This window comes from Heptranchias perlo, chromosome 19 (assembly GCF_035084215.1).
Source record: "Heptranchias perlo isolate sHepPer1 chromosome 19, sHepPer1.hap1, whole genome shotgun sequence".
NCBI classification, from domain to species: domain Eukaryota; kingdom Metazoa; phylum Chordata; class Chondrichthyes; order Hexanchiformes; family Hexanchidae; genus Heptranchias; species Heptranchias perlo.
Window position 1 is genome coordinate 51,636,538 of NC_090343.1, and position 15,291 is coordinate 51,651,828.

The 15,291-nt window shown below is 51.3% G+C and overlaps 1 protein-coding gene across 1 annotated transcript in view; it reads left to right on the forward strand.

Annotated features, from left to right (window-relative positions):
- Window positions 1–5,208: 5,208 nt before the first annotated feature.
- Window positions 5,209–15,291, forward strand: part of LOC137335510 (phospholipid transfer protein-like) — a 108,982-nt gene continuing 98,899 nt past the window's right edge. Inside the window, exon 1 of the mRNA XM_068000849.1 lies at window positions 5,209–5,403. Coding sequence (XP_067856950.1) covers window positions 5,389–5,403 — 15 coding nt within the window. The 5' untranslated portion in view covers window positions 5,209–5,388. The remainder of the gene's footprint in view (window positions 5,404–15,291) is intronic.

Consider the following 15,291-nt stretch of genomic DNA (forward strand, 5'->3'; position numbering starts at 1 on the left):
AAGGAAGTGGTAACAGGGCACTTAGAAAATCATTATGTGATTAGGCAGAGTCAACATGGTTTTATATGAAAGGGAAATCGTGTTTGACAAATTTATTAGTTTTTTGCGGATGTAACTAGCAGGGTAGATAAAGGGGAACCAGTGGATGTTGCAATAAAGGCCAACATTCCATTTGCCTTCCTAATTGCTTGCTGTATCTGCATGCTAACTTTTTGTGTTTCTTGTACTAAATAGCACTAAAGAGTGACAAATCCCCAGGACCAGATGGTTTCCATCCCAGGGTTTTAAAGGAAGTAGGTGAGCACATTGCAGATGCCCTCACTATAATCTTTCAAAATTCTCTAGGTTCAGAAACTGTCCCTCTAGATTGGAAAATTGCACATGTCACTCTGCTTTTTAAGAAAGGAGAGAGAGGGAAACCGGGGAATTATAGACCAGTTAGCCAAACATCTGTTGTGGGGAACATGCTGGGGTCTATAATTAAGGATAGGGTGACTGAACACCTCGAGAATTTTCAGTTAATCAGAGAGAGCCAGCATGGATTTGTGAAAGGTAGGTCGTGCCTGACAAACCTGATTGAATTTTTTGAAGAGGTGACTAAAGTCGTGGACAGGGGAATGTCAATGGATGTTATTTATATGGACTTCCAGAAGGCATTTGATAAGGTCCCACATAAGAGACTGTTAGCTAAGATAGAAGCCCATGGAATCGAGGGAAAAGTACGGACTTGGTTAGGAAGTTGGCTGAGCGAAAAGCGACAGAGAGTAGGGATAATGGGAAGGTACTCACATTGGCAGGATGTGACTAGTGGAGTCCTGCAGGGATCTGTCTTGGGGCCTCAATTATTCACAATATTTATTAATGACTTAGATGAAGGCATAGAAAGTCTCATATCTAAGTTTGCCGATGACACAAAGATTGATGGTATTGTAAGCAGTGTAGATGAAAATATAAAATTACAAAGCGATATTGATAGATTAGGTGAATGGGCAAAACTGTGGCAAATGGAATTCAATGTAGACAAATGTGAGGTCATCCACTTTGGATCAAAAAAGGATAGAACAGGGTACTTTCTAAATGGTAAAAAGTTAAAAACAGTGGATGTCCAAAGGGACTTAGGGGTTCAGGTACATAGATCATTGGAGTGTCATGAACAGGTGCAGAAAATAATCAAGAAGGCTAATGGAATGCTGGCCTTTATATCTAGAGGACTAGAGTACAAGGGGGCAGAAGTTATGCTGCAGCTATACAAAACCCTGGTTAGACCGCACCTGGAGTACTGTGAGCAGTTCTGGGCACCGCACCTTCGGAAGGACATATTGGCCTTGGAGGGAGTGCAGCGTAGGTTTACTAGAATGATACCCGGACTTCAAGGGTTAAGTCACGAGGAGAGATTACACAAATTGGGGTTGTATTCTCTAGAGTTTATAAGATATTAAGGGGAACAGATTGGATGGATAGAGAGAAACTATTTCCGCTGGTTGGGGATTTTAGGAGTCGGGGGCACAGTCTAAAAATTAGAGCCAGGCCTTTCAGGAGCGAGATTAGAAAACATTTCTACACACAAAGGGTGGTAGAAGTTTGGAACTCTCTTCTGCAAACGGCAATTGATACTTGCTCAATTGCTAAATTTAAATGTGAGATAGACAGCTTTTTGGCAACCAAAGGTATTAAGGGATATTGGCCAAAGGCAGGTATATGGAGTTAGATCACAGATCAGCCATGATCTTATCAAATGGCGGAGCAGGCACGAGGGGCTGAATGGCCTACTCCTGTTCCTATGTTCCTATGTACGAGGACACCCAAGTCTCTCTGAACACCAACATTTAATAGTTTCCCACTACTTAAAAAATATTCTGTTTTTTTATTCTTCCTACCAAAGTGAATAACCTCACATTTCCCCACATTATACTCCATCTGCCACCTTCTTGCCCACTCACTTAACCTGTCTATATCCCTTTGCAGACTCTGTGTCAAAGGGAATTCGATAAGGTGCTACTTAAAAGGTTGTTTCACAAGATAAGGGCTCATGGGGTTGGGGGTAATATATTAGCATGGATAGAGGATTGGTTAATGGACAGAAAACAGAGAGTAGGATAAACGGGTCATTTTCAGTTTGGCAGGCTGTAACTAGTGGGGTGCCACAAGGATCAGTGCTTGGGCCTCAGCTATTTACAATCTATATTAATGACTTGGATGAAGGGACCGAGTGTAATTTATCCAAGTTTGCTGACGATACAAAGCTAGGTGGGAAAGTAAGCTGTGAGGAGGACACAGAGTCTGCAAAGGGATAGAGACAGGTTAAGTGAGTGGGAATCTCATTGAAACATAAAAAATTATGAGGGGGCTTGACAGGGTAGATACTGAGAGGTTGTTTCCCCTGGCTGGAGAGTCTAGAACTAGGGGGCATAATCTCAGGATAAGGGGTCGGCCATTCAAGATTGAGATGAGGAGGAATTTCTTCACTCAGAGGGTTGTGAATCTTTGGAATTCTCTACCCTAGCGGGCTGTGGATGCTGAGTTGTTGAGCATATTCAAGACTGATAGGGATTGATTTTTGGACTCGAGGGGAATCAAGGGATATGGGGATCGGGCGGGAAAGTGGAGTTGAGGTCGAAGATCAGCCATGATCTGATTGAATGGGGGAGCAGACTCGAGGGGCCGTATGGCCTACTCCTGCTCCTATTTCTTATGTTCTTATATTGTTACTGCCCCTCCAACAGTGTGGCACTCCCTCAGTACTGTCCCTCCGACAGTGCAGCATTCCCTCACTACTGCCCCTCTGACAGTGCAGCATTCCCTCACTACTGCCCCTCTGACAGTGCAGCACTCCCTCAGTACTGTCCCTCCGACAGTGCAGCACTCCCTCACTACTGCCCCTCTGACAGTGCAGCACTCCCTCAGTACTGTCCCTCCGACAATGCAGCACTCCCTCAGTACTGTCCCTCTGACAATGCAGCATTCCCTCACTACTGCCCCTCTGACAGTGCAGCACTCCCTCAGTACTGACCCTCCGACAGTGCAGCACTCCCTCATTACTGACCCTCTGACAGTGCAGCACTCCCTCAGTACTGTCCCTCCGACAGTGCAGCACTCCCTCAGTACTGCCCCTCCGACAGTGCAGCGCTCCCTCAGTACTGACCCTCCGACAGTGCAGCACTCCCTCACTACTGCCCCTCTGACAGTGCAGCACTCCCTCACTACTGCCCCTCCGACAGTGCAGCACTCCTTCAGTACTGTCCCTCCGACTGCAGCATTCCCTCACTACTGCCCCTCTGACAGTGCAGTGCTCCCTCACTACTGCCCCTCCGACAGTGCAGCACTCCCTCAGTACTGACCCTCCGACAGTGCAGCACTCCCTCACTACTGCCCCTCCGACAGTGCAGCATTCCCTCAGTACTGACCCTCTGACAGTGCAGCACTCCTTCAGTACTGTCCCTCCGACTGCAGCATTCCCTCACTACTGCCCCTCTGACAGTGCAGCACTCCCTCAGTACTGTCCCTCCGACAGTGCAGCATTCCCTCACTACTGCCCCTCTGACAGTGCAGCACTCCCTCAGTACTGCCCCTCCGACAGTGCAGCATTCCCTCAGTACTGCCCCTCCGACAGTGCAGCGCTCCCTCAGTACTGCCCCTCCGACAGTGCAGCGCTCCCTCAGTACTGCCCCTCTGACAGTGCAGCGCTCCCTCAGTACTGACCCTCCGACAGTGCAGCGCTCCCTCAGTACTGCCCCTCCGACAGTGCAGCGCTCCCTCAGTACTGCCCCTCCGACAGTACAGCACTCCCTCAGTACTGACCCTCCAACAGTGCAGCACTCCCTCAGTACTGCCCCTCCGACAGTGCAGCGCTCCCTCAGTACTGACCCTCCGACAGTGCAGCGCTCCCTCAGTACTGCCCCTCCGACAGTGCAGCGCTCCCTCAGTACTGCCCCTCCGACAGTGCAGCGCTCCCTCAGTACTGCCCCTCCGACAGTGCAGCGCTCCCTCAGTACTGCCCCTCCGACAGTGCAGCACTCCCTCAGTACTGACCCTCCGACAGTGCAGCGCTCCCTCAGTACTGACCCTCCGACAGTGCAGCGCTCCCTCAGTACTGTCCCTCCAACAGTGCAGCACTCCCTCAGTACTGTCCCTCCGACAGTGCAGCACTCCCTCAGTACTGCCCCTCCGACAGTGCAGCGCTCCCTCAGTACTGTCCCTCCGACAGTGCAGCGCTCCCTCAGTACTGTCCCTCCGACAGTGCAGCGCTCCCTCAGTACTGCCCCTCCGACAGTGCAGCGCTCCCTCAGTACTGTCCCTCCGACAGTGCAGCGCTCCCTCAGTACTGTCCCTCCGACAGTGCAGCGCTCCCTCAGTACTGTCCCTCCGACAGTGCAGCACTGCCTCAGTACTGACCCTCAGACAGTGCAGCACTCCCTCAGTACTGACCCTCAGACAGTGCAGCACTCCCTCAGTACTGTCCCTCCGACAGTGCAGCGCTCCCTCAGTACTGACCCTCAGACAGTGCAGCTCTCCCTCAGTACTGTCCCTCCGACAGTGCAGCGCTCCCTCAGTACTGTCCCTCCGACAGTGCAGCGCTCCCTCAGTACTGACCCTCTGACAGTGCAGCGCTCCCTCAGTACTGTCCCTCCGACAGTGCAGCACTGCCTCAGTACTGACCCTCAGACAGTGCAGCTCTCCCTCAGTACTGACCCTCCGACAGTGCAGCACTCCCTCAGTACTGACCCTCCGACAGTGCAGCGCTCCCTCAGTACTGACCCTCCGACAGTGCAGCACTCCCTCAGTACTGACCCTCCGACAGTGCAGCACTCCCTCAGTACTGACCCTCAGACAGTGCAGCACTCCCTCAGTACTGACCCTCTGACAGTGCAGCGCTCCCTCAGTACTGTCCCTCCGACAGTGCAGCACTGCCTCAGTACTGACCCTCAGACAGTGCAGCACTCCCTCAGTACTGACCCTCTGATAGTGTCGCACTCCCTCAGTACTGACCCTCTGACTGCACTGGGAGTGACAGCCTGGATTCTGTGCTCAAGTCTCTGGAGTGGGACATGAACCCACGACCTTCTGATTCGGGGCATTGTGATTGGTAATAAACAGGATTTACATATGTACAGCACTCCTTGAAAGTCCAGCTGTGGAAACCACAGGAATGAGGAGACAGCCGCAGAGTTCCTGGATCAGCTCCATCTGGAAATCCAAGGCAGTTGTTTATGAGTTTCCGACAATAACTCAAATGGTAGCGGGAAGACGTCCACTCCTTCAACCCGGAGCTCCCGACCGGTGCCCACCTCGAAACCGTTTAACCACAGTGGACAGTTCAGGACCGAAGCTGCAGTGTGCACTTTGTCTGTGTCTGACTCGCGATCGTGAAGTGAGGAGTGGAACAGGGAGATGAGCAGCCTCGCAGTAAGTAAAGTTCAAATCAGCTCACTGCCTCGGCTGGTTCTCTTTAACAGTGAATGTTTTAGACGATGCTGTCAGCTTGACCATGTTTACAGAGCTACGATGTGTCACTGCAGAAAGAAACAAGAAATACTGCGCTGTGTGTTTCCTCTTATGGTGAGAAATAGTTTGTAGATTTTGTAATTTTAATTGTATTTGTAATTTTAATCAGCTGTGACTCAGTGGTAACATTCTCCCCTCAGAGACAGAAGGTCGTGGGTTCGAGCCCCAATCCAGAGACTTGAGCACAACTAAATGGGAGAACTCCCTTGCTCGTCTTCAAATAGTGGCCGTGGAATCTTTTCCATCGACCTGAGGAGGCAGACATGGCATCAGTATAAGGTTGCATCTGACAGACAGCATCTCTGAAAGGGCAGCACTCCCTCAATACTGACCCTCCGACAGTGCAGCACTCCCTCAGTACTGACCCTCCGACAGTGCAGCACTCCCTCAGTACTGACCCTCCGACAGTGCAGCACTCCCTCAGTACTGCCCCTCTGACAGTGCAGCGCTCCCTCAGTACTGCCCCTCTGACAGTGCAGCGCTCCCTCAGTACTGCCCCTCCGACAGTGCAGCGCTCCCTCAGTACTGACCCTCCGACAGTGCAGCACTCCCTCAGTACTGACCCTCCGACAGTGCAGCACTCCCTCAGTACTGACCCTCCGACAGTGCAGCACTCCCTCAGTACTGACCCTCTGACAGTGCAGCACTGCCTCAGTACTGACCCTCTGACAGTGTAGCACTCCCTCAGTACTGACCCTCCGACAGTGCAGCACTCCCTCAGTACTGACCCTCTGACAGTGCAGCACTGCCTCAGTACTGACCCTCTGACAGTGCAGCACTCCCTCAGTACTGACCCTCCGACAGTGCAGCACTCCCTCAGTACTGACCCTCCGACAGTGCAGCACTCCCTCAGTACTGCCCCTCTGACAGTGCAGCGCTCCCTCAGTACTGCCCCTCCGACAGTGCAGCACTCCCTCAGTACTGACCCTCCGACAGTGCAGCACTCCCTCAGTACTGACCCTCCGACAGTGCAGCACTCCCTCAGTACTGACCCTCTGACAGTGCAGCACTGCCTCAGTACTGACCCTCTGACAGTGTAGCACTCCCTCAGTACTGACCCTCCGACAGTGCAGCACTCCCTCAGTACTGACCCTCTGACAGTGCAGCACTGCCTCAGTACTGACCCTCTGACAGTGCAGCACTCCCTCAGTACTGACCCTCTGACAGTGCAGCACTCCCTCAGTACTGACCCTCCGACAGTGCAGCACTCCCTCAGTACTGACCCTCTGACAGTGCAGCACTCCCTCAGTACCGACCCTCCGACAGTGCAGCACTCCCTCAGTACTGACCCTCTGACAGTGCAGCACTCCCTCAGTACCGACCCTCCGACAGTGCAGTACTCCCTCAGTACTGACCCTCCGACAGTGCAGCACTCCCTCAGTACTGACCCTCCGACAGTGCAGCACTCCCTCAGTACTGACCCTCTGACAGTGCAGCACTCCCTCAGTACTGACCCTCCGACAGTACAGCACTCCCTCAGTACTGACCCTCCGACAGTGCAGCACTCCCTCAGTACCGACCCTCCGACAGTGCAGTACTCCCTCAGTACTGACCCTCCGACAGTGCAGCACTCCCTCAGTACTGACCCTCCGACAGTGCAGCACTCCCTCAGTACTGACCCTCTGACAGTGCAGCACTCCCTCAGTACTGACCCTCCGACAGTGCAGCACTCCCTCAGTACTGACCCTCCGACAGTGCAGCACTCCCTCAGTACTGACCCTCCGACAGTGCAGCACTCCCTCAGTACTGACCCTCTGACAGTGCAGCACTCCCTCAGTACTGACCCTCCGACAGTGCAGCACTCCCTCAGTACTGACCCTCCGACAGTGCAGCACTCCCTCAGTACTGACCCTCCGACAGTGCAGCACTCCCTCAGTACTGCACTGGGACCATCAGCCTGGATTATGGGCTCAAGTCTCTGGAGTGGGACTCAAATCCACAACCTTCTGACTCAGAGGCGGGAGAGCTACCAACTGAGCCACAGCTGACACATATTACTGAGTATTTTTTTATTCGTTCATGGGATGTGGGCGTCGCTGGCGAGGCCGGTATTTATTGCCCATCCCTAATTGCCCTCGAGAAGGTGGTGGTGAGCCGCCTTCTTGAACCGCTGCAGTCCGTGTGGTGAAGGTTCTCCCACAGTGCTGTTAGGAAGAGATTTCCAGGATTTTGACCCAGCGACGATGAAGGAACGGCGATATATTTCCAAGTCGGGATGGTGTGTGACTTGGAGGGGAACGTGCAGGTGGTGTTGTTCCCATGTACCTGCTGCTCTTGTCCTTCTAGGTGGTAGAGGTCGCGGGTTTTGGAGGTGCTGTCGTAGAAGCCTTGGCGAGTTGCTGCAGTGCATCCTGTGGATGGTACACACTGCAGCCACAGTGCGCCGGTGGTGAAGGGAGTGAAGGTTTAGGGTGGTGGATGGGGTGCCAATCAAGCGAGCTGCTTTATCTTGGATGGTGTCGAGCTTCTTGAGTGTTGTTGGAGCTGCACTCATCCAGGGAAGTGGAGAGTATTCCATCATAGACATGACTTGTGCCTTGTAGATGGTGGAAAGGCTTTGGGGAGTCAGGAGGTGAGTCACTTGCCACAGAATACCCAGCCTCTGACCTGCTCTTGTAGCCACAGTATTTATGTGGATGGTCCAGTTAAGTTTCTGGTCAATGGTGACCCCCAGGATGTTGATGGTGGGGGATTCGGCGATGGTAATGCTGTTGAATGTCAAGGGGAGGTGGTTAGACTCTCTCTTGTTGGAGATGGTCATTGCCTGGCACTTGTCTGGCATGAATGTTACTTGCCAATTATCAGCCCAAGCCTGGATGTTGTCCAGGTCTTGCTGCATGCGGGCACGGACTGCTTCATTATCTGAGGGGTTGCGAATGGAACTGAATACTGTGCAATCATAAGCAAACATCCCCGCTTCTGACCTTATGATGGAGGGAAGCTCATTGATGAAGCAACTGAAGATGGTTGGGCCTAGGACACTGCCCTGAGGAACTCCTGCAGCAATGTCCTGGGGCTGAGATGATTGGCCTCCAACAACCACTACCATCTTCCTTTGTGCTAGGTATGACTCCAGCCACTGGAGAGTTTTCCCCCTGATTCCCATTGACTTCAATTTTACTAGGGCTCCTTGGTGCCACACTCAGTCAAATGCTGCCTTGTTGTCAAGGGCAGTCACTCTCACCTCACCTCTGGAATTCAGCTCTTTTGTCCATGTTTGGACCAAGGCTGTAATGAGGTCTGGAGCTGAGTGGTCCTGGCAGAACCCAAACTGAGCATCGGTGAGCAGGTTATTGGTGAGCAAATGCCAAGTATCAAGGAAGGACAGATATGGGATGATGGACTTATATGTGAGCCTACTTATAGGGCCTGTTCTTACTAAGACATGAATTTACTTTATTGTGCTCCCGTCCCCAGTGTCCCCACAGTGAATGGATCCATCTCCTTTTCCAACTTGGGCAGAGCCAATGTTTCCAATGAATATTCTTCCCTATTTTCATTCCTTATTTCAATCTCCCGGCACTAATTTTTGGATTTTGATCGGAAGATTCTATAGTTTATAGATATATATAGAGACAATAATCCGAGACAAAATTAATTGTCACTTGGAAAAATGTGTGTTAATCAATGAAAGTCAGCACGGATTTGTTAAAGGCAAATCGTGTTTGACTAACTTGATTGAGTTCTTTGATGAAGTAACAGAGAGGGTTGATGAGGGTAGTGTGGTTGATGATGTGTATATAGACTTTCAAAAGGCGTTTGATAAAGTACCACATAATAGACTTGTTAGCAAAATTAAAGCCCATGGGATTAAAAGGACAGTGGCAGTGTGGATATAAAATTGGCCAAGGGACAGAAAGCGGAGAATAATGTTGAATGGTTGTTTTTCAGACTGGAGGGAAGTATACAGTGGTGTTCCCCAGGGGTCAGTATTAGGACCACTGCTCTTTTTGATATATATTAATGACATGGACTTGGGTTTAGAGGGTATAATTTCAAAGTTTGCAGATGACACGAAACTCGGAAATGTAGTAAACAATGTGGAGGATAGTAACAGACTTCAGGAGGACAGAGACAGACTGGTGAAATGGGCAGATACATGGCAGATGAAATTTAACGCAGAGAGGTGTGAAGTGATGCATTTTGGTAGGAAGAATGAGGAGAGGCAATATAAACTAAATGGTACAATTTTAAAGGGGGTGCAGGAACAGAGAGACCTGAGGGTGTATGTACACAAATCTTTGAAGGTGGACAAGTTGAGAAGGCTGTTAAAAAACATACAGGACACTGGGCTTTATTAATAGAGGCATAGAGTATGAAAGCAAGGAAGTTATACTAAATCTTTATAAAACATTGGTTAGGCCTCAGTTGGAGTATTGTGTTCAATTCTGGGCACCGCACTTTAGCAAGGCCCTAGAGAGGGTGCAGAAGAGATTTACTAGAATGGTACCAGGGATGAGGGACTTCAGTTTTGTGGAGAGACTGGAGAATCTGGGGTTGTTCTCCTTAGAACAGAGAAATGTAAGGAATCTTACAACACCAGGTTATAGTCCAACAGTTTTATTTGAAAATCACAAGCTTTCGGAAGCTTTTCAAATAAAACTGTTGGACTATAACCTGGTGTTGTAAGATTTCATACATTTGTCAACCCCAGTCCATCACCGGCATCTCCACATCATTAGAACAGAGAAGGTTAAGAGGAGATTTAATAGAGGTTTCCAGTGGCAGAAGGGTCGGTAACCAGAGGACACAGATTTAAGGCGATCGGCAAAAGATCCAGAGGCAACATGAGGAAAATCTTTCTAATGCGGCGAGTTGTTATGACCTGGAATGTGCTGCCTGAAAGGGCGGTGGAAGCAGATTCAATAATAACTTTCAAAAGGGAATTGATTGAATACTTGAAGGGTAAAAATTTACAGGGCTACGGGGAAAGAGCGGGAGAGTGGGACTAATTGGATAGCTCTTTCAAAGAGCCAGCACAGGCACGATGGGCCGAATGGTCTCCTCCTGTGCTGTATCATTCTACAATTCTATGATATTTGCAGATGGGATTTGAGTTGCTGCCTGTATTATTTTTCGGCTTAATGGCTGTGCTTGTTACTAGGCTGGGCCTGGGCCTGGGTCTGGGGCTAGGCCTGGGCCTCTGGAACTGACACAGACCCAGGGGTGGAGTTGGGACAGGCAGCCTCATCCTATTGCAAGCTGGTCATGATTGGGAGCTAAATATTCCTGGTTATAAGGTCTTTAGAAAGGATAGGGAAATTGGGAGAGGAGGAGGGGTAGCCTTATTGATTAAAGATACTATTACAACATTAGTAAGAGAGGATATCAGTATGGGAAAGCAAACAGCAGAGACTATGGTTAGAATTGAGGAATAAGAGAAGACTTAAAACTGTAATGGGAGTCGTCTACAGGCCTCCTGATAGCAGCAATGAAGCGGCAGAATGCATTATTTCAGAGATTTGAGAGGCTTATAGCAAAAGTAGAGTTGTTTTAATGGGAGACATTAATTTTCAGATAGATTGGGAAGAGCAGAGTAGCTCAAGTCAGAAGGGTAGTGAATTCCTTGGGTGCATTCAAGATAGTGTCCTGGAGCAATATGTTCTCGAAGGGCACAGACATGATGGGTCAGATGGCTTCCTTCTGTGCAGTAAATTTCTATGATTCTATGAAATTTCTATGAGAACCAATAAGAGGGCAGGCCAAATTAGATTTAGTAATGGGTAATGAGCCAGATTTAGATAATAATCAAACAATAAAGGAACATTTATCCAACAGCGATCATAATATGATCGAATTCACTATTAGGTTTGAAGGGAGAAACGTAACACAGTTGCTACAATTCTAGATTTCGGTAAGACTAACTATAACGGGATGAGACAGAGACTGACGACAGTAAACTGGTCAAAACTGTTATTGGGTAAAACTACAGATGAACAGTGGGAGGTGTTCAAAAAAGAATTTAGTTTAATACAGGACCAGTATATACCCCTAAAGGGCAAGAGCTCTACTAACCAAATAAAACAGACATAGTCAACAAAAGAGGTGAGAGATAACATAAAATTAAAGGAAAGAGCACACAAAAGTTCAAAGAACAGTGTAGATCCAGGGGACTGGGAGAGATATAGAGAACAGTTAAAATACTGTGGATGATGGAAATTTGAAATAATTTTAGAAAATGCCTGAAATACTCAGCAGGTCAGGCAGCATCTGTGGAGAAAGAAACAGAGTTAACGTTTCAGGTCGAAGACCCTTCGTCAGAACTGGGAGAAGTTAACAGTTTTTAAACAATTACATAGCCAGGAAAAAGGGGGAGGGGAAAGAACAAAAGGGAAGGTGTGTGATAGGGTGGAGGGCAGGAGTGATTAAATGGCAAAAGGGATGATGGTGCGAGGCAAGGAGGGTGATAATGGGACAAGAAAAGAAACAAAAGATGGGTCTAGAGTAGCTGCAAATGGCAGCAGCAGAGCCATTACCAACACCTGGTGACCAAAAAAAATGGGCTGCACTGGAAGCTGACAGGAGGGACTCTGGACTGTACTGGGATTTGACAGGAGGGGCTCTGGACTCTACTGGGAGCTGACAGGAGGGGCTCTGGACTGTACTGGGATTTGACAGGAGGGGGCCCTGGACTGTACTGGGATCTGACAGGAGGGGCTCTGGGCTGTAATGGGGATCTGACAGGAGGGTTTCTGGACTGTAATGGGATCTGACAGGAGGGGCTCTGGACTGTACTGGGATCTGACAGGAGGGGCTCTGGATTGTACTGGGATCTAACAGGAGGGGCTCTGGACTGCACTGGGATCTAATCGGAGGGGCTCTGGACTGTACTGGGATCTGACAGGAGGGGCTCTGGACTGTACTGGGATTTGACAGGAGGGGCCCTGGACTGTACTGGGATCTGACAGGAGGGACTCTGGACTCTACTGTGGGCTGACAGGAGGGGCTCTGGGCTGTACTGGGATTTGACAGGGGGGGGCTCTGGACTGTACTGGGATCCGACAGGAGGGCTCTGGGTTGGACTGGGATCTGAGAGGAGGGTTTCTGGACTGTACTGGGATCTGACAGGAGGGGCTCTGGGCTGTAATGGGATCCGACAGGAGGGCTCTGGATTGTACTGGGATCTGAGAGGAGTGGCCTGGACTGAACTGGGATCTGTCAAGAGGGGCTATAGACTGTACTGGGATCTGACAGGAGGGGCTCTGGACTGTACTGGGATCTGACAGGAGGGGCTCTGGACTGTACTGGGATCTGACAGGAGGGGCTCTGGATTGTAGTGGGATCTAACAGGAGGGGCTCTGGACTGTACTGGGATCTAACAGGAGGGGCTCTGGACTGTACTGGGATTTGACAGGAGGGGCCCTGGACTGTACTGGGATCTGACAGGAGGGGCTCTGGGCTGTAATGGGATCCGACAGGAGGGCTCTGGACTGTACTGGGATCTGACAGGAGGGGCTCTGGACTGTACTGGGATTTCACAGGAGGGGCCCTGGACTGTACTGGGATCTGACAGGAGGGACTCTGGACTCTACTGTGGGCTGACAGGGGGGGGCTCTGGACTGGACTGGGATTTGACAGGAGGGGGCCCTGGCCTGTACTGGGATCTGACAGGAGGGGCTTTGGGCTGTAATGGGGATCTGACAGGAGGGTTTCTGCACTGTAATGGGATCTGACAGGAGGGCTCTGGATTGTACTGGGATCTGAGAGGAGGGGCCTGGACTGAACTGGGATCTGTCATGAGGGGCTCTAGACTGTACTGGGATCTGACAGGAGGGGCTCTGGACTGTACTGGGATCTGACAGGAGGGGCTCTGGACTGTACTGGGATCTGACAGGAGGGGCTCTGGATTGTACTGGGATCTAACAGGAGGGGCTCTGGACTGTACTGGGATCTAATCGGAGGGGCTCTGGACTGTACTGGGATCTGACAGGAGGGGCTCTGGACTGTACTGGGATTTGACAGGAGGGGCCCTGGACTGTACTGGGATCTGACAGGAGGGACTCTGGACTCTACTGTGGGCTGACAGGAGGGGCTCTGGGCTGTACTGGGATTTGACAGGGGGGGGCTCTGGACTGTACTGGGATCCGACAGGAGGGCTCTGGGTTGGACTGGGATCTGAGAGGAGGGTTTCTGGACTGTACTGGGATCTGACAGGAGGGGCTCTGGGCTGTAATGGGATCCGACAGGAGGGCTCTGGATTGTACTGGGATCTGAGAGGAGTGGCCTGGACTGAACTGGGATCTTTCAAGAGGGGCTATAGACTGTACTGGGATCTGACAGGAGGGGCTCTGGACTGTACTGGGATCTGACAGGAGGGGCTCTGGACTGTACTGGGATCTGACAGGAGGGGCTCAGGATTGTAGTGGGATCTAACAGGAGGGGCTCTGGACTGTACTGGGATCTAACAGGAGGGGCTCTAGACTGTACTGGGATCTAATCGGAGGGGCTCTGGACTGTACTGGCATCTGACAGGAGGGGCTCTGGACTGTACTGGGATTTGACAGGAGGGGCCCTGGACTGTACTGTGATCTGACAGGAGGGGCTCTGGGCTGTAATGGGATCCGACAGGAGGGCTCTGGATTGTACTGGGATCTGAGAGGAGTGGCCTGGACTGAACTGGGATCTGTCAAGAGGGGCTATAGACTGTACAGGGATCTGACAGGAGGGGCTCTGGACTGTACTGGGATCTGACAGGAGGGACTCTGGACTGTACTGGGATCTGACAGGAGGGGCTCTGGATTGTAGTGGGATCTAACAGGAGGGGCTCTGGACTGTACTGGGATCTAACAGGAGGGGCTCTAGACTGTACTGGGATCTAATCGGAGGGGCTCTGGACTGTACTGGGATCTGACAGGAGGGGCTCTGGACTGTACTGGGATTTGACAGGAGGGGCCCTGGACTGTACTGGGATCTGACAGGAGGGACTCTGGACTCTAGTGTGGGCTGACAGGAGGGGCTCTGGGCTGTACTGGGATTTGACAGGGGGGGGCTCTGGACTGTACTGGGATCTGACAGGAGGGGCTCTGGACTGTACTGGGATTTGACAGGAGGGGCCCTGGACTGTACTGGGATCTGACAGGAGGGACTCTGGACTCTAGTGTGGGCTGACAGGAGGGGCTCTGGGCTGTACTGGGATTTGACAGGGGGTGGCTCTGGACTGTACTGGGATTTGACAGGAGGGGGCTCTGGACTGTACTGGGATTTGACAGGAGGGGCCCTGGACTGTACTGGGATCTGACAGGAGGGACTCTGGACTCGACTGGGAGCTGACAGGAGGGGCTCTGGGCTGTACTGGGATTTGACAGGAGGGGGCTCTGGACTGTACTGGGATCTGACAGGAGGGGCTCTGGGCTGTACTTGGATTTGACAGGGGGGGCCTCTGGACTGTACTGGAATTTGACAGGAGGGGGCCCTGGACTGTACTGGGATCTGAAAGGAGGGGCCCTGGACTGTACTGGGATTTGACAGGAGGGACTCTGGACTCTACTGGGAGCTGACAGGAGGGGCTCTGGGCTGTACTGGGATTTGACAAGGGGGTCTCTGGACTGTACTGGGATTTGACAGGAGGGGGCCCTGGACTGTACTGGGATCTGACAGGAGGGGCTCTGGGCTCTAATGGGATCCGACAGGAGGGCTCTGGGTTGGACTGGGATCTGAGAGGAGGGTGTCTGGACTGTACTGGGATCTGACAGGAGGGGCTCTGGGCTGTAATGGGATCCGACAGGAGGGCTCTGGATTGTACTGGGATCTGAGAGGAGTGGCCTGGACTGAACTGGGATCTGTCAGGAG